This window comes from Quercus robur, chromosome 1 (genome assembly GCF_932294415.1).
Source record: "Quercus robur chromosome 1, dhQueRobu3.1, whole genome shotgun sequence".
NCBI classification, from domain to species: Eukaryota; Viridiplantae; Streptophyta; class Magnoliopsida; order Fagales; family Fagaceae; genus Quercus; species Quercus robur.
The window spans coordinates 814,936-833,851 of NC_065534.1; the positions used below are offsets into that span (position 1 = coordinate 814,936).

An 18,916-nucleotide genomic window follows, 5' to 3' on the forward strand; every position below is an offset into this window, starting at 1 on the left:
GAGGTTCAATCGACTAATGGACTTGAGGTAAATGCAAGCCCACTTCACTCCTTAGTAGTAGTAAGAACGGACCGAGCTCTAACACCATGCATGGTTCTCATGGACTCACTAATAATAGTTTGCAATTCTTTCTTATTTCTGTGCATCCTCAAGACTCAAAGTTCGGATTAAGTGGGATGATGATTTGGATTGAGATATTCTAACCAGGACCCAACCCAATAAATAAAGGGCATGTCTCAAAATTTCAACACATTATTAATATACATACACTACTTGCACACACCATCAAGAAAGCTGATCAACCGATCAATACCACAAAGCTCTAATTGATCAAATCAAAGGATTTTAATATCTTTTGCCAAGTCAATGAAGAAAGAGATGAGTTAATGAGACTTGTAGGTGACGCGAGCCCATCTGAAAAAGTAGTACTCTAACCTCCAACTCCAAGCAAAGGATTTTAAATCAAAAACCAGCCAAAAGCTGTTGGTTTTAATCACTTATATTATACCTCCAAGCATCTTGTCATTTGAACAAAGAATATCTGTCACAAGAATCACAATAACAAAAGCCAGTCCTAATGAATAAAAATAATAAATTGCAATTCACCTTTATCTTTTGAAGCCAAAATATTCGGCATGTCAATGGAACCTCACTGAATTTCACCTTTATCTTTTGAAGCCAAAATATTCGGCATGTCAATGGAACCTCACTGAATTTCAGGTACTGAAAATTCCCAACCAAAATTGAAATCATACACACTCCTTAAAAGTGACCTATGATAGAATCTGAACTGATGCACTCATCAAAATTTTCAAGTTTACAGGACTTGTTAAAAACATAGCTCAAACCCATAACCAAGTTTCAATAACGCCATCCCAGTAAGTGAAAAAGCCCCCACAACCTTTCTTAAAAGCATTCTGCGCTAAATAGTAAGTGAATTTGCACATGTGGATCAAGGAGCAGAAGGTGATTCCTCACTAGAATCTTTGAATTTGCACATGTGAATCAAGGAGCAGAAGGTGATTCCTCACTAGAATCTTCTGAATCTGAACCATCAACCATCTTCTCAAGCGAATCCATATCCCCAGCTTCAGAGAGAGTGTGTATCCTAAGTTTGTCTGCATCATCACTGAGGGAGGAAAAAACAAAAAATGAGTGAGCACCACAAACAATGATTTTGAAGTATCACAGAAAGAAAACAGCAGAGTTAAATGTGTCAAAATGACAATTTATAGCACTTTTAACTCCTTTGTTTCTTTATGAGAACCAAAAAGCCCAAAATTAAGGATCGAGGCATACTCTGTAACTCCAAAAATTTCTTTGACAACCAAGGAGCTATCTCTTGAACAGAACTCCGGCAGCTGGCCCAGAAAGTCAAACAAAAGTATGATCAATTTCAATGCATTAAAATCCAGAGCAAGCCACAAATTAAGTTCAAAGTAATCAAGTCAGTTTGAAACTACTTTTTTGACCAAAATTTTAATTAACCAGAACAATCATATGCAAGTTAAGTGCACAACAATATACTGGGAATTCTTACATGCAAATTGGTTTGAACGACCCATCCCCTTTCACCCCCAAAAGAACATAAGCTAAAAGTCAGAATTTAGAAATTCATATTAAAGATATTGAGATCTGTTGCTGATTTTAACGTTCTTCCAGCAAAGGATGGACTTAGCCGGCACAATCATATGCAAGTTAAGTGCACAACAATATACTGGGAATTCTTACATGAATGTCAGATATGTACTATGCTTCATTAGGAATAAAAATTCAGGATCATGGAGCCCAGTGCCAAATCTGACATATACGTGTCTTCCTCATTCAGAAATCAAAAACCATTTCTATTCAAGAATGTTTTGAGGGGCCCGATAATACAGTAAAGCTGGTTATCCATACTTTTAAAGCCATAAACCTTAACATCTACTTATCTACTCAACCATTTGAAGGTATAAACCTTTACTTGATATGCTTGGGTCAGGCAGGCTTAACTCTTGCAAACTTGTTTAAAACTTCAAAGAGGAACAAGGGCCAAAAGAATTCCAAGAAAAACTTTCGGTTTCCCCTTTCTTGAGGCAGTTTTTCAACCAGTCACAGAATTAACTTACATTGAAAAATTAACATAAATGGGTAAAAAAGTGTTCTATACTAACAAGAGTTGGATATATGCATTAATAACAGCAAGCAATGTAGTGGTGTTAAAAAGTCAATGCAACAACTGTTAAGCCACTTACCTCAGACAGATAGAAAACCTTTCCAAAAAGGGCCTGAACAGCTAGTTTTCTTTTGAAACCCTTTTCAGAATAACCTGACATTTCCATGACAACTGGGCCTGAAAATCATAGACAAGCCATAAGTATCCAATAGCATAGCATCAATTGTGAGGTATTTCTCTAACTAAATTCTCATTTTCCAAATGTTCCTTCAAAAGGTTAAGTTGGCAAATTCAATTATATCAAGTGCACAAGGGGATGAGAAAGACGGCAATGTAGACATCCCATCACTAGTAAAGGGTGAGAGAAGAGAAGAAGAAATCAAGAATAAAATGGAAGAGAAAAGAGCATAAGCTTTCATTACAACAAAGGTCTCCTCCCCTTGGTTTGCTTCCAAGTAGCTAGTTTTGTAAAGCATGCCTTGTATTAGGTTGTGAATAGCTTTAACTAGAATAACAAATCCTAGATTTCAGGGCCTAGAGAGAAAAAGAGTCCCAATCAAAACACAATACAGGGTCTACTACCTATGATGCTGCCTACTAGCAATAAAGTTACAAGGAGCCAATGTGCTCTAACTAAAAAAAAAAAAAAAAAATGGCACTTCTTCCTCTCAATAGTGTGGGTGAAGGTAAGGCCATAGGTTCAAGACTCATTGTGTGCATGTGTAAGTTAATAATATAAAAAATAATGTTACAGTGTGACCTTAACAATCCTTATGCCCCAAAGGAAGAGGTTCACGGTTGATCAATTGACCATAATTTGCATAAATAACTACAGCAGTTTCCTACAAAATTAGTGATTAATATGCGTACGCACATTTGTGTACATGTAAAAGTTAGCACATATACAGAAGGGAAACTAACTAGATTAAGGAACTGAAAACAGAAGAAGTCAAAATTAGTCCAAATAAGAGAACAAGCAAGTATTGCAGCTAGATTATATGCAAAGGGAGGAAAAACCAGTGTGAAACTCTATATAGAAAAGGTATGGTTTTTTCCTTAAAGATGTTATAATGGCAATCATATGGTAGTAAATTGCAGTTTCAGATGTCTCAAGAATAAAAAAGCATTACTTGTTGCAAGCCATAATCACAAGAAGGTCTTTTCGTTTGGGAGGAAAAAGTAGGCAGGAATTTCAAGGCGCATGAGGAGAAGTTAATTTTGCCTGTGGTGGTTCAATAAGTCGAGATTGTTTGAATGTGGGATTAATGTATAACAAAAAAACTTGAGGACAAGAGTATGACAGAGAAGAATACATTCCAAACAAATTGTAGTGTCATTGCCTGCCTAGTGATCAAATAGAAAAACTTTTGAGACTCTCATTACTCATTACTACAACTACAAGCAGCAAGTATGAAATAAGAGTCTTGAATCTAGAAAATGAAAATGTAGGTACCCTTATCGCGCACAATCCGAGCAGAAATGTCATTTAAAATGGAAGCAACCTGGGAATCATCCAACATAGAAGCTTTGCGGAGGTGAATCAAATGAGCAACCAAGTCAGGGTTGAAGGGTTTCTCATTCAAAGCATAGCGAATGTACTTTCGCAATATTTCCTGCATCCCAAAACCTGTCTTTTTCTCGAGTGCCTTGAGGGCATCAGGCGTTAAAGAGTGCAGTTGTTGATCTATGGATTTGCAGAGGAAAGCGTTTTTATTGACCAATTTCCTGCGCTTTTCTCTGGGAGAAGACAACTTTTTGACAGTCTTAACGAAGGCGATGACGAAGGTGAGACCCGCATAGGCTAAAGGGAGAGCGAGAATCCAAGGCAAAGAGCTGGTGCCAACTCGGGGACCGGGAATGGCCTGAGTCACGGACCCAGTGAACTCAACCACATCCAAGGCCTTCTCTTGAAGCCAAGGCAACTCCTCTTCCACTTCCTCTTCCTCTTCCACTTCTACTTGTTTCTTCTTCTTCTTGTCGCTGTCTTGGGACTGGATAGCATTGGAATCTTTCTTCGCCGCAGCAAAGGAAATTGACAAACGACGATAACGACTTGGATTAGCAAATGGAATTGGAAAAGGCAGTGTTGAAAACTTAGGGCGGGGAAGCAATTGAGAAGAACAACTACAAGTAGAAGCAGTAGCAGTAGCCAAAGCCATAATCAATTTCTGATTTCTAAAGAGAGGGCTTCCTTTTCCTTCGACTCGATTCGATTCGATTCTCATATAAAATGTGCTTCCCCTTCCATTTTTGGGCGGACTTTTTTTTTCTTTTCCTTTCTTTTCTTTTCTTTTCTTTTTTTTTTTTTTTTTTAATTTCCCTACTACAATTACTTTATTTTAGGATAAAATTTGGAAAATAATAATCAACTTGATTTTCTAATGCATTTCTTTTTCTTTTTTTTCTCCCGAACTTTTTCAATTCTAATCTCTGAATCCCATGCACACCAACACGTTTCAATTAAGAATGAATACAATTACATATTATACATATTAAGTTTTTGTATTTAAGCTTAATAGTTTTTTTTTATTGAATTTTTATCTATTATTGAAAATTAATATTATTCGATAAAGAATGTAAATGGTTCATTCTTTAATATTTCTTATTTTATTTCATGAACAAAAGAAGATTTACCAACCTATTTATATACTTGTTTCTCAAAAACAAAAACAATTTACATTTAATGTAATTAATTTATTCAGTATGTACATTTTACAAATAGGTAAAATTTTGAAAATGATCAACCAGTTTTCATCGAAATTTATACTTCATCTAATAATAAATTTTGACATTCCTTCAGAGTTTTTCAAAATAAATAAATAGAGAGATATGAGTTCAATTGACTATTAGAGCAATTGAACCAATCTTTGTAAAATTTGCTATCTATTTTAGTATAAGAACCCAATTTTTCTATTTTACACTATCGTTTTTCAAAAACACCAACCACATCAAATTATCTATTATACACACTATTTTTATTTAAATAATCATTTTATTCTTTTTTTTAATTATTATTTAACTCTCTCTAAAGATAACTTGCACTTCTCACTTCTCTCTTATCCCAGACCAAACCACACCAATCCTCTCACCCCTCACCTCTCTCTCCTCCAAAACCTCTCTCTCAACCGTCATTGCTGCTCTTTGCTGTCGCTGCTTCTTCTTCTTCTACCCAAAAAACTAACTCAAATCCACATCATCATCATCTTCTTCTTCTTCTATAAACTACCCAACAAAATAACTTAAATCATACCCAACTCAAAACCACAAATCCAACAAATCCAAACACAAGTTACAAAGAAGACAACAGCATCTCAAACTTGACACAATCACACTATCACCAGCATCACAACACTGCCAACAACCAAAGCAATCCCCGTTGTAGCAACCCACTACTGGCACCTCCAATCCCTTCCCACTTGGTGTCACGCCACCATGGTCTTCATTTGATTTCATCTAGGTTTTGATTAATTTTAGGTTTTGATTTCATCTGGTTTTTGCTTGGTTCTATAATGACTTATTGTTAATTTAAGTTTTGGAGTTTTTGTATTTGGGTGATACATTGACTGGTGGTTAAGGCTAGGCCAGGCGGTGGTTTTATTCTTGGGTTGGGGCAGCAATTTTGTACGAAGAGAAGAAGAAGAAGACAAAGGGGAAGAGGAAGACGAAGGGGAAGAGAAAATTGAGGAAGAATGTGAGTAGAATGGGTCAGTAACGAAGTGAGAGAAAAAAAATTAAAAAATCATTTACAAATGAACTGTGATTGTGGATATATGTGCAATTACCGTAACAAGATGATATGTTTACACATCTTTATACCCACTGATGTGGATGCTCTTTGGGCCAAAATGTGTATATATGACCACTTTTTCTATTTTAGACTCTTTGATGTGAGTGCTCGTATGAGTTCTAAAATTTCCATACATCACACTATTGGTCCATTATTAGTCCATAGGATTTCCAAGATATCTTATAGTGTGATGTCACAATTTGATTGATTGTATGATATGTGTGGGTGTGTGATGAGTCCCACATCTAGTATTTACTGGTTGAACTAGGCTTTATTAACAACTGCAATGAACCTCAATTGTGATTAGTCCTTTTAAGGTATAGCGCAGATGTGGCTAGCGCTTTTCCTTGGATCGTTACATATGGTATCAGAGCCGGCCCGGTAATCTCATGTGAGCTCAGAGACACTACCCCACAAAGTAGGCCCTAACGAGGACATTAGGGATTTAAGTGGGGGAGATTGTGATGCCCCAATTTGATTGATTGTGTGATGTGTGTGGGTGTGTGATGTGTCCGACATCGAGTATTTACTGGGTTGAACTAGGCTTTATTAATAACTGTAAGGAACCTTAATTGTGACTAGTCCTTTTGAGATATAGCGCAGATGTGGCTAGCGCTTTTCCTTAGGTCGTTACACATAGACAAGGAGTAGAATGGTTTGTCCAAAAGTTTGAACAACACATTTTTGAAATGACAAAGTTAATTTGGCTGCAAACTTGATTATAACTTAAGACTATAACTATTACTAAAAAAATTAACATTGATATGTATTTTGAAAATCTAATAGTTGGATTGCAAGTTATTTATGTTTGTAACACACATATCAAATTTTGTGCTAAGTAGATGTTATTTATTATTTGATCTATAAATTTATTTTTATGCATAATTTCATACTATAACAACTTAAAATTTAAATATTTTATTGATTTTTAATCTTTTTAAAATTTTGCAAGAATGGAGAATATAAGAAGAATATGTAATCCAATGATGGATTTTATAAAATTCATATCCAATAAAAAGATATTAAGTAAAGTTATAGTTTTAGGCTATAAGCAAGTTTATTGTCAAATTTTATATTTTTCAAAAAGTCAAGGAAGCCATGGCCCTCTCCCCTTTCCTTTCGCCTATGCATACACATATGATAGGCCAAAAATGTATTGATCCCTTTAGTAAATTAATCAATTAATTAGCCAAGTTAATTAATTAGATTCAATTACATGCAATAAGTGTGGTAGCACACGAGTGTTCACCTGATACAACTCAGCAGTAAGAGTACCAAGGCGAGCATCCATGCGCTCAAGTTGCGCCATGATCGCCTCAAGCGTCACACCACCTGTGGAGGAGGAGAGAGTGAAGGGGCGAATGATCCTCGTGATAGTAGAAGGAAAGATAAGTTTGTCACAGGTTGCCATATCCTTATAGACATCTATAAGGGAGAATATGAAATGAGAGGGAAAGTCTATAGAAAGATCCTTAATGAGGGACAACAAAAAGCGAGCACGAGGCTCAGTAATAAAATTATAGTGAGACAAGGGATATAGAACAAATGTCATCACCATATTCAGGAACCTCAAACCTTTTGCAAAGCTCGAGCATGAAGTGTTTTGACGCTCACCCCACGAAGAAGGTGTCTCACAGAAGAGAGACAGAAGTTCGTCATTGGACATAGTCCTTAGACGTGGATATCCGGAGTAATCAGGATGCAATTCTTTTGGAACATGTAGCACTTCATAGATAAGCTTTGGAGTAACTACCAAACGAGTACCTCTAACAAAAGTTACAAACTGAGGTACTAAAGAATCAAAACCGTGCATATTGGAGTAGAACTCCTGTATGATCACGAAGGGACAACTCACGGGTATCTCACATAGAGATTCCCAACCCCGCCTATGTATGACAGTTGGAAAAGTAGTATTGGAGAAGTACGATAAGATAACGTGGCATTCCGAATGAATGCCACGTTTGGACAAGTTCTTTGAGAAGTCCTTACGGGGCCTTATCATCACGAAACTTGACATGAAGAGGAGTAGAATCAGAAGATGATGCCCCGAAACAAAATGGGTTCCGAGACTGAATAGATTTGCGGTTGGGTGACATTGAGCAGACTATCTGGGGGAGAGAGAGAGAGAGAGAGAGAGAGAGAGAGAGAGAGAGAGAGAAAACAGAAAAGCACCAATCAATAGATAGTACCAGAAAGGAAAGAAAAAAAAAGTATGTATGCATGAACATGTGACATGCAAAAAAATAATTGCATCATGGGTTCAACCTAATTCAAACCTATTAGCACGCAATTTTCAACATATAAATACACATCTAAATGCATGAAACATTGTGAAAATGCAAATGGAATGCAATGCATGATCATATAATATCATTTAAGCAAAACCTATCCCAAAAATTTCACAAAAGACTAAACAATTTTCAAAAACCCCAAAAATTTAAAGAAAACCCAAAAACCTATGTCTAAATCGTGAAATGCATGAAGCATGAAGAAAAGCAATGATCAAACCGAAATCCAAGTGAGGAAGGTGAAAGGAGTGAAAGAAAAGTGTTTGGGTCGAGAGAAAAGGAGAGAAATGAAATCTGATATTGTGCTGAAGCTATTTAAACAAAATGTAGCTCAATGGATTGAGGATCTGTCCAGCTCTAAATCTCAATAGATAAAATCTGTCGAGGTGTTGTTGAGAATCTATAGATGACAAAAAGGCCTCGATGGATCGAACAACTATCGAGAAGCTATCAGCGAGACAAAAACTTTCTTGATGGATCGAAAATCTGTCAAGAAGCTATCGAGAGTTCATCATCAACAGATTTTAAAGCCATAGATTTGGATTTGCTAGTTTTGGGTAAGTCAAATTCATAGGATTGAAGATATCCTACAAGTTCATCTATAGGAATAGAGTCCACACCTTTACTTTCAGTTATGGCAGTCACTTTGGGTCTAAAATCCTCAGTTATTGATTTAAGAATTTTCATAACAATTTTAGGTTGATCATAAACTTCACCCAAGTTAAAAGCATAATTAACAATATCATTCAACTTAGCATAGAATTCATCAAAAGACTCATCATCACACATTCTGATGCTTTCAAATCTAGAGGTCAACTGCTGCAATTTATTGATTTTTACAGCCTTAGTGCCTTCATGCACCATTTGTAAGATGTTCCATGATGTGTGAGCAATCTCCACATTAGAGATTCTCTTGAATTCTTCCATAGAAACAACATTGAATATTACATTCATAGCTTTATAGTTAAAGCTTACTGCTTCTTTTTGGACAGTTGTCCATTCACCAATAGCAGTGGTTGGTCTTTCCCAACAGTTTTCAATAGAGAGTCATACTCTCTCATCAATAGATTTCAAAAAGGTTTTCATCATAACCTTCAAATAAGCATAGTTATTCCCATCAAAGTGAGGAGGAATCACTAGGGAGTGACCGTGTTCCATGACAGTAGGGGTCAATAATCAACTCTAAGTATAAAAACCTAAATATAAGAGCTAACCCGCTCTAATACCACTTGTTTGTTTGTTTAAACCCCTTAAAACAGATTGTTTAACCTAACATATTAGCCAAGTGATTACTTAGGTTAATTATTCAGATTTAGGTTAAACAATAATAAATCATATTATGCAAAGTAACAGAAAGTAAATAACACCACGACCTGATGACCTAGGAAAACTAATGAAACGAACTGTTTTAATGTAAAAACCTGGGGAAAATTTGACCTAACAATCCTCAAGGTAAAGTAAATCCACTATAAGAGAATCGAAGTTTTTACAATCAAATTTAACCCTAAATCTCTTGCTACCTCAAGTAGTAACTTACTGACACAACCTTGTGCAAGCTCCGAATTCATGAACTCCTTCTCTTCTTGGAATTACTACAACACAAGCACCCACGCTTATGACTTTGAGATTCCACTTAAAGGTTTTAGATCACCTTCACTTCTTGATCTTTGTAGCAGCAACTAGGTTCTACCAATACTTGATTGTAAATCTTGCTCCGGTAAACACTTGTGTAGTTAGAAGGTACAACACCTCTCAAATCTCACAAGGAGTAGCACACAAGTCTTCTAAAAGTCTTCAAAACGTAACTAGGGTTTCCCTTTTATATGTGGACAAGTTGGATTGAAACCTTAAACATTTTTGCGGGCACGAACCTTGTTTTAAACTTCTGCAAAATCTGATTTTTACGATTCTTGATCGGTCAAATCTAATTTTCAATCTATCGAGATTGACAGATTTTGACTCTTCTTTCTGCAGTTAGCTCGAACTTGAACCTTGAAACACACACATTTGAACAATGCCTAACACGTAGACTAGACATGTTTTGTTCTCAGTTTGTCAACACATACAAAATAGAATTCAAATTTTTAGAACCTAACAATATAGTCTCATCAAATAATTTAAACGTAAAGATCGATGCCCATTTATAATTCAAGCCCATCATGATTTGAAAAAATTTTATTTTCTCGTGAAAAACTTGTTTGAACTTGTATTTAAAATGAGCCATGATATTTAGAAGTCCACATCTTTTTTTGGATTTTTTTTTTGAGGAAAAAAAAAAGAGGTGACCAAGTTTTATCTCAACACATCAAAGTCTTTTATTTGTACCATTACTAAGCCATCTTGAATATTCACTCTCTCCCCTCATGAGGGCCTTGCCCCTAGTTTCGAAAATTTGATCCATTTTTACCTTTCATTCTCAAATAGGCCTTGCCCCTAGTTCAAAGATTTTTGTCAATTGGTTCTAAAATATTTCATCTTTTAATCCTTACTGGGCTCTTGGTGAGCCTACCCATGTCTTTGGGTTTTAGGATTTCAAAATATTCCAAAAACATGGATGGGTCCAACATCTTTTCAATAATGTCTATGACATACTCATGATCTTGGGTCTCTTAGTTTTGAAAGAGATTTTTGAATTTTGATTCAAAATCCAGGATATGTTATGACTTTATGGCCCAATGCCTTCCTCCAAAGTCTACGGTATACTCATGATCTTAGGCTTTCTTGATTTGATTTTTTTTTGAATGGGCTCAAAACTTAGGGTATTTATATGTTTAAATTAGGATTTTCAAACTCATTTAGAGGGTTTAGTGTTTGGTGTTATGTTTATGATTATATGGTTATAAATTTGCTTTTATTTGTGATAGTGTTTTATAATGCTCAATTTAGTAAAAAATAATAGTAATTAAAAAAAAATTGTCCAACCCAACCCACTTGGGTTAGACCCTTATAATGAATTGAGTTGGTTTAAATTTTTTTAAATTTACCCTAGTGGGTTAGGTTGAAAAAATCCCTCAACCCCGCCTATGCTTGATAGGGATTTGTACCAATAGTATCAATGTCTGACTTTTGGTTTGGGCTAAAGCAATTAATATCAGATTTCACTTACAGTTGGAATTAGAATGATTTAATTATATACACAAGGTTTCTGGCCCTGCATTCCAGTTAGATTTCATCTACAAAGCCTAAGTGATACTAATTGAATTATAAAGCTCTTAATCTGTTAAGGTCTAATTAAGTATGTAAATGAGTTTATCAAAAAAAAAAAAAAGTATTGATATCTTAACATGATGATAGTAAAATGTATCCGTATATTTCAAATTCTAATTAATTTGGATTCTTTTTTCTTTGGAAACATGCATTCCAATGAACCTCATGCCTTTTTAATGAATACATGCACGAGTATTGAACATCACTCCAATTTTCTTCCTTACCTTATAAGCATAATTACTTGTCTCTTGCATAAGCTTAAGAAGGAAAGATTGGTGTGCAATTGAAAAATAATCCATTCAAAGTTGTGAGCTTTAGCTAATTTAGGAAGGTGATATTACAATATCTTTGCAAATAAGGAGAACTAGTCGCTAACCCGTGCAATGCACAGGAAAGCTATTAATAACTTAATATGAAAAAAAAAATTATATATATATATATATATAAATTATATACCAAACCAATAAAATCTATCATTTACAAAGTAATAAAATCTATCACATACAATGAGAAATCATGAGATCATATTTAGAAAATATATAACTAATATAAGTACACTCCAATACAATTAATTACACGAATATAGTTAATTCCATACTCATTCAATCAAATATCTTCATAAATTACATTAATCGTTCTTGATGTCCAAGATGTATCTAAATTCTAACATTGCCAGTAAACAAAGATGCTAGACCTCAATGGGATTAAAAAGGCAACATAATACCAATTTACACAATTTCTGAAATCATTATTTCCACTATTGAGAGAGAGAGAGAGAGAGAGAGAGAGGTGACTGTTGTGTTGCATCTCTTAAGAAGAATCTACCCTGTACATTTTTTTTATATGTAATCGACAAATAACAAAATAGATGTACCACATTTAGAGTATGCACATTTCTGAGATTAAAAGTAAAGGAAAATAAGAAAATGAACCCACCTAAAGTTTTTTGCTCTCCCTCTCGATATTGACTTTTCCAACATCTTCCAAAATCAAATTTATGTACTCCTCCCTGTAAGGCATAAAAATTAATATTTGACCAAATTTACATGTATTTTAAAAACAGGTACATGGAAACAAAACACAATTAGTGAAAACAGAAAATGCTCTAAACCACAAACTATATTTTTGAAACCGGTTTGAATTTCAAATGAGTAATTACAAAAGCATCAGTATGTAGCTTTTCAATTTTACCTTCATGACTCTTTTACAATTTTTTGATATATATATAACCAAACTTAGTCATTGATAACATATCATTGATATACGGTTTACTTAATACTCTTCTTAATAGGAATTGTTAGTCATGTCATCTAGCTAAAACTTCCATTTAAATTATCATCTCCAATCACCCTTTGAAATCTCATGGTTGCCTTTGCTTCTTGCCTAGTAGGACAGCACAAATTTATTATCCCACCTGCATCCATATTAAGACACACAGTAAACAAAAGCAAACATACAAAACACATAATCTTTCATGTAGTTGTTTAATTTCTCTAAACAAATGCCAAGTTAATGTTAATGTCTCAAATTCAATTAGTAAACACTATGATACACACCTATTCCAAACTTAAACACGCAACCAATTCTACCAATACATGTAACCTTGCATAACTCAAGTTTGTGTCCATAACTCTCAACTTTCTTGGCCCTAAAACCCATCCCAACAATTTGCATTAAACAATCACCACCCAGAAAAATTATCTATTATTATTAGCAAAATTTTCCCATAATTTCTATCTAAAAAATGCTTCCACCATTACCATGTATTTCCAAATAAGTTCTCACGCAACTTGTAGGCTTATTAATCAGTAATTAGCTATCTGCATATATCATAGAAGACTTTCAACCTAGCAACAATGATAACACAAATCGTAAGAAATCCTACCTAATTATGCTGCTATTTGAGGGAGTACAAATAAACATAGATCTTGTGTGACTTCCATGGAGAACTTCTCTGCTACAGTGCTAGCATTCTTCAAAATGGGCTTCCAAATTCTTAGATGTGTCTGTAACATGAACATTACTCTAAATAGGTGAGTAAACAAAGCATCATAAACAATAAACTATACGCAAAGTACATACGATATAGAAAACTAACCATGGCATCGAGATTGACCTCAATCCTAAATTCAAATCTGCCACAAACATCACTACCAGTTATTTTTCACAACAAAAGTTTCAAATTGAAAGCTTTAAAGGTCCAATGGAAGAACAAATTTTTTCAATTTTTTTATTTATTATAAAAAAGAAGAATGCAGTGCCAATTTAACAGGATATATCACTACTTGTAATTTGGAAAGCAAAAAATAACAAATTATAGTCTAACTCATTTATCCTAAAATTTTCAAACACATGCTAACAAATAGATATTGATATAAAATATTCACCTTGTAACAAAACTTAATAAGTCTCAAGCACACATCTTTAATAGCTTTAAATGAATTTGTCATAATTGTATTTAAGCTATGGCTCAAGCAATAAGAGGCAGCAAATATGATTCCATAAAAAACTATTCTCTTCTTGTCTAATAATGTTTAGGAGGGCTGTCACCTTGAATTCAACTAAATTCTCTCAATTTCATCAGTCACAGCACAAACCATGTTGGCATGAAAAGAAACAAAAAACAATCCAAACAACAATAGAGGACTTTCACAGAACTGACATAAATTTTTTACCAAGCATAAATCAACTGCACTCAAATTTCATAGAGTACGAAATGTAAATATTTTGTACTCTAAATGACACAATGGATTCTGCACAGTGACCTTTCCTAATCATATCAAAATATGCCCCAAGGATCCAAAAGCCAAGACATTATTTAAATTTAAAACTTTCACACTTGACCATAACACTGCTTGCCTTATAAATCAATTTGCTTTATTCAAATGAAAATCCCAAGTTAACATAAAGCACAATCTTGTAGTTGTTTGATTTTAAAAACATTTATTCTATTGCAATGATCATTATAACTTATTCAACATATTTTAACACCTTTAAATTTAAAGCAACAAAATTAAACAACAATTAATTTGCATTTGTCAAATGACTACACTACAACATTCAAGCTTCAACTACAGAACGGTGATCAAGGATAAACCATCTAAATCTAAGAAACAAAGCAAAAACCATTAAAAAAAAAAAACACTAAAACACATAGGTCTGCCACCATACCCTAACCCAAATTCCTTTATCAACACAAAATCCTCCCATCTAAGCATGCTCACCATCAAAGAGTCCCACACATTTGAGGGAGACTATCAAACCAACACCCAGAAACCCTTTCAATTATATTTCCACCTTTTTTGCTTCTAGGTGTTGTAGATGTCTTCTATCATGCTCTGCTTTTCTCATTATTCAACCTTAATTAAAACCAATAACCAAAATAACTAAATTAAAAAAATTAACCCAAAATAACAAAACCTAAATAACATTTAACACAAATTTTTGTTGTTAACATCTTTTGTCAATAGGTCTCCCTGGCGGCCAATAATAGAAATTAATAAAACCCACTACGGGCTCCAAACCCATCAATCTAAGCTAATCATTCAAAACAAACACTCCCAAATGAAACCCTAAATCATATTTAACAACCAAAAACGAAACCCTAAATCATATTTAACATCCCAAATTATAGAACAAAATAAAAACTTACTGGTAATGTTTGCGGAGAGAATCTGGTCAGATGGTAAAGTCTCAAAATCAAAAACTTTCTGCCACTAAACGAGTGGGTGGCTAGCGCCTGCGGACTATAGTTTAGGGGTTTGAAGGTAGAGAAGGGACAAAGATTGGAGGCAGGGGAATGTGTGTGTAGAGAGAGGCATAGAGGAAATTGTGCGTTTGAAGATGGAGATGGGACTGTGTGAAGAAGAAGAGAGGGAGTTTGATGAGTTTGCGTTACTGTGTTTGTGTTTAAGGGGGAGAGAGTTTTTTTTTTTCATTGGGTTTTGGTTTTGGGGAGAATGAAATTTTTGGTTTTAGCCTCTTTTTACGCTTTGAGCTTTGTTTTTTAAGGGCTGAAAATTTTGGGTTTTTTTTTTTTTTCCTTTTTGATAATGCCGGTTTTTTTTTTTAGTCTTAAAAAGTTTTTTTTTTTTTTTTTAATATTGTGCTGACGAAATTTTTGGTTTTAGCCTCTTTTTACGTTTTGAGCTTTGTTTTTTAAGGGCTGAAATTTTTGGGTGTTTTTTTTTTTTCCTTTTTGATAATGCCGGTTTGAAAATTTTGGGTGTTTTTTTTTTTGTTTTTTCCTTTTTGATAATGCCGGTTTGAAATTTTTGGGTGTTTTTTTTTTCCTTTTTGATAATGCCGGTTTGAAATTTTTGGGTGTTTTTTTTTCCTTTTTGATAATGCCGGTTTTTTTTTTAGTCTTAAAAAGTTTTTTTTTTTTTTCCTTTTTGATAATGCTGATTTGAAATTTTTGGGTGTTTTTTTTTTTCCTTTTTGATAATGCCGGTTTGAAATTTTTGGGTGTTTTTTTTTTCCTTTTTGATAATGCCGGTTTTTTTTTTAGTCTTTGTGGGAACTTCAAAGACTTCGGTTTTATATATATATATATATATAGATTAATAGGAACAAAGAACAATATAGTTATAGTTGTTGGGCTGGAATTTTTGAGCATATCATGTCTTGATTATTTTACAACTTAGATGTTGCGAAGCATATGAAAGCATACCTTCAGGCATATATAAATTTAAGTGCAGCACCTATATTAAACATTGCACCTAGTGAGTTCTAGAAAAGGAGTTAAACTAGAAAGTGAAAATCATGGAATACCCTTCTTTTTTTGAAAATTTTCATCTTCATGATGAATGCTCAACTTATTAGAAATATTTTTGGTTATAAGGAGTTTTGTATCAAAGCTGAGCCTACAGCCTACAACAAGTGGGTTGATTGGGTTTTGCCCAATTCGGCTTGCACCAACCCATGACCACTGTCCGTGTTGGACTCCGGCCTCTCTGAGAGAGTTAATTCCGAAAGGACTGGTAATTAACTTAATAGAATGGGCTAATAGACAATTTTACTTTAGAAGCCCAGTTGTATACTATAAATATAAGTTCAGGTTCTCCTATCTCATTGTCAGTGCTTTTAGAAACCCTTAGCCGCTGGTAATCAATCTTTGTCTAGACGCTGCTCCCTCATTTCCTTCGCCTCCTGGTACAATTAAAAAAGACTTAGGGTTTTGTTTGATTATTTGTTTGTTTTATAATTGGCACTAGAGACCTATGATGATATTTAGTATTAAATCAAGGGAAAGGACGATTAGGGTTTTATATTTTGTTGGCTTTGTTTGATCTGTTAGACATTTTGTGTATTTTCGGTTGCTAGGCGTTAATTTGTTTAATATCCTCTGCAACTTGACAAAATTATTCGATTAATTTTAATTGTAACCACGTTTGTCTTCTGTATGTTTACTCAGATTTTCAATCGGATTTGTATAAATCTTTGTTGTATTAGGTTTTGTTGAAGCTTTCAAAGTTAGATGACTTTTGTAATTAATAGCACATTATTTTTTATTTTATTTTTTCTGTTATGATTAACGAACGACACAATGGAGTTTGGTCACAGAACCAATGGAATTGGACGCAGAACCAATAGAGTTGGTCCCAGAACCGGTAGAGGCCGTTTCGAAGTCCATGTAATTGCTAATACTTTGTTCTTAATAATTAAATGCAAATAAACATGAATGATTTTTTTTATTATATATTATTCTTTATTTAGATATTTCGACTTATTATATATGTTTATTTGTTTGTTGTTTCAAGATGCGAGTTGAGCATCCAAGAATCATCATCTGAAGAAGAAGATTCTGATGAATCATCAGAAGGATTATGGTCTGATGAATCATCAGAAGAATTATCGACTGATGAATCAGATAATAAAATACATCCTCCTTTACGGAAAAAGAAAAAGAAAAAGAAAGGTGATGAGTGACAGAAGAAGAAGTTTGAGCCAACTGAATTTTAACTATTTCATTCATCCCTTTTAATTATTTATTATAATAATATGTTTTTGTAGGGTCTCCAGTCCAGCTTAATCTCTTTTATCCTGACTGGATCACCAGTTACACTCTGAAGAAAAAACTTATAATTAGAAGTAGCTAGTGGTCTTGATCTTAAAAAGGTCGATGATGAATTTGGCCAACTGAAGCTGCCACCAAAGTTTGATACTCACTGTATTCTTCAGTTTACCTATTGCCCGGTACACATCGCTTCTTTTTTCAAATTGATATTACCTCTTCTTCTATATTAATATTACGTATGAAAAAAGTTCTGGCTTGTATATAACCCCTTCCCCTCTCTCTCCCTTTCTCCCCTTCCTGGTTTTGATTCACTTTGAGGCATTCATTAATTTATTGACTTCTTTGTTTCCATTTAATAATAATGGTCCTCAAATACATTTGTGTGATATTCCCTACTGTCATGTCATGTTTGAATACATTTGCTTTGCACTGCACAATTCTTTTTAAGATTGCACCGCCATTATATAATAATGAAGTCTGACCCCTTTTTTTTTTTCTGCCCAGGGAAAAAGCTTTACCTTCAATTGGGTTAGACAATGTTTTGGTATGGCCTCTAAGATCAACTTCCAACTTAGCTCATTATTTGGTTGTCCCTCTTTGAATATTTGTTTTCTCCATTGTATTTTTGGGTATATAATATAATCTCACTAACTAACGCTTCTTGACTTCAATTTAATGTGTGTTGGATTAATTGTAGGTGAAGAAGAAGATGATGATGATGATAAGCCTATTATTGTCAGAGATGTTTCTGACCGTTTTGCTCTAAAAATGCATATTCTTAGCAAGGATCTCACTCACTCTGTCCCCCTCAATGTCCCCCCCAATTGGGGAATGCAATCTGATGGGAGTAGACGATTATGAGTGGAATGAAAGCTTTGTTGAGTTTCACAGAGGCTAAACCCAGGCTCATTTCTCAAGTGGTTGAATTTTCAAGTTGACTAGTTTGAGTGGTACGGTCTGTGTCTTGATTCAGCACCATTCATCCAGGTCTTAATAAATTTGGACTTAGGGCTCCATGGAAACATATTATATTCCATTAAATTAGTTGTGTTTGATTGTGTGTTCTTATGAGCATAAATTCATGATAAAATAGATATGGCTAAGAATGCCAATTTTGCAAATAAGATGAAGGGTATACTATTTCAGCTACTTTTTAGTTTTATATACCGTACTTTTTGCAAAAAGTTTTCAGTTTCAATTAAATAAGCTGTTCTCAAACGAACACTAGATAATTTCCAAAGTCAAATAGGGAATAGCTTCATCATCTTTAACCTTATCGCCCCCATTGGAAAATGCAATATTCTTTAATCTTATTAACTTTAATTTTAGATTGAGATGAATGCAAAATTTCCAAGTTGCAGCCTTTGGGGAAAACAGAGGAAATAGAAAAGCTGATAATATTCAATGCAAACTTGCAACCTTCTGCCTATTTAGTTTTGTAAGTGTAAAAATTTCTTTTA

The 18,916-nt window shown here is 34.1% G+C and overlaps 2 protein-coding genes and 1 long non-coding RNA gene across 8 annotated transcripts; 1 reads left to right on the forward strand and 2 right to left on the reverse strand.

The window, feature by feature from the left end:
• Positions 1–578: 578 nt before the first annotated feature.
• Positions 579–4,397, reverse strand: LOC126714592 (uncharacterized). Of its 2 annotated transcripts, XR_007651635.1 has the most exons (5): positions 3,609–4,397; positions 2,235–2,332; positions 1,300–1,361; positions 664–1,129; positions 579–606 (listed from the first exon to the last, which is right to left on the reverse strand). XR_007651635.1 is itself a non-coding variant. In XM_050414806.1 (4 exons), the coding sequence occupies exons 1-4, from the start codon at positions 4,378–4,380 to the stop codon at positions 1,006–1,008; spliced, it is 1,056 nt and encodes a 351-aa protein (XP_050270763.1). In that variant the 5' UTR covers positions 4,381–4,397; the 3' UTR covers positions 579–1,005. The 2 variants fall into 2 exon arrangements, 1 of the variants encoding a protein (XP_050270763.1); XM_050414806.1 differs by having other exon boundaries at positions 579–1,129.
• An 8,320-nt stretch (positions 4,398–12,717) lies between these two features.
• LOC126713414 (uncharacterized) lies at positions 12,718–15,216 on the reverse strand. The gene is made up of 3 exons (XR_007651342.1): positions 15,090–15,216; positions 13,323–13,443; positions 12,718–12,851 (listed from the first exon to the last, which is right to left on the reverse strand). It is a non-coding gene; the product is annotated as an uncharacterized LOC126713414 (long non-coding RNA).
• A 1,277-nt stretch (positions 15,217–16,493) lies between these two features.
• On the forward strand, positions 16,494–18,605 carry LOC126714603 (uncharacterized). 5 transcript variants are annotated; one of them, XR_007651641.1, is made up of 5 exons: positions 16,511–16,591; positions 17,003–17,072; positions 17,200–17,635; positions 17,961–18,000; positions 18,154–18,605. XR_007651641.1 is itself a non-coding variant. In XM_050414821.1 (3 exons), exons 1-3 carry the CDS (start codon positions 17,008–17,010, stop codon positions 17,536–17,538), a joined length of 309 nt encoding a protein of 102 aa, XP_050270778.1. In that variant the 5' UTR covers positions 16,499–17,007; the 3' UTR covers positions 17,539–17,636. The 5 variants fall into 5 exon arrangements, 1 of the variants encoding a protein (XP_050270778.1); XR_007651644.1 differs by having other exon boundaries at positions 16,526–16,542; XR_007651639.1 differs by lacking the exon at positions 17,003–17,072 and having other exon boundaries at positions 16,494–16,591.
• The last annotated feature ends 311 nt before the right edge of the window (positions 18,606–18,916 follow it).

Coding starts and splice junctions, on each gene's coding strand:
- LOC126714603 (XM_050414821.1), top strand. CDS start 17,008: ATGGAATTGGACGCAGAACCAATAGAGTTGGTCCCAGAACCGGTAGAG. Junction 17,073..17,199: donor GAGGCCGTTTCGAAGTCCAT/GTAATTGCTAAT, acceptor TGTTGTTTCAAG/ATGCGAGTTGAGCATCCAAG. Junction 17,358..17,452: donor AAAGAAAAAGAAAAAGAAAG/GTGATGAGTGAC, acceptor ATGTTTTTGTAG/GGTCTCCAGTCCAGCTTAAT.
- LOC126714592 (XM_050414806.1), bottom strand. CDS start 4,380: ATGAGAATCGAATCGAATCGAGTCGAAGGAAAAGGAAGCCCTCTCTTT. Junction 2,333..3,608: donor TCGGATTGTGCGCGATAAGG/GTACCTACATTT, acceptor TATGATTTTCAG/GCCCAGTTGTCATGGAAATG. Junction 1,362..2,234: donor AGGTTTTCTATCTGTCTGAG/GTAAGTGGCTTA, acceptor TTTCTGGGCCAG/CTGCCGGAGTTCTGTTCAAG.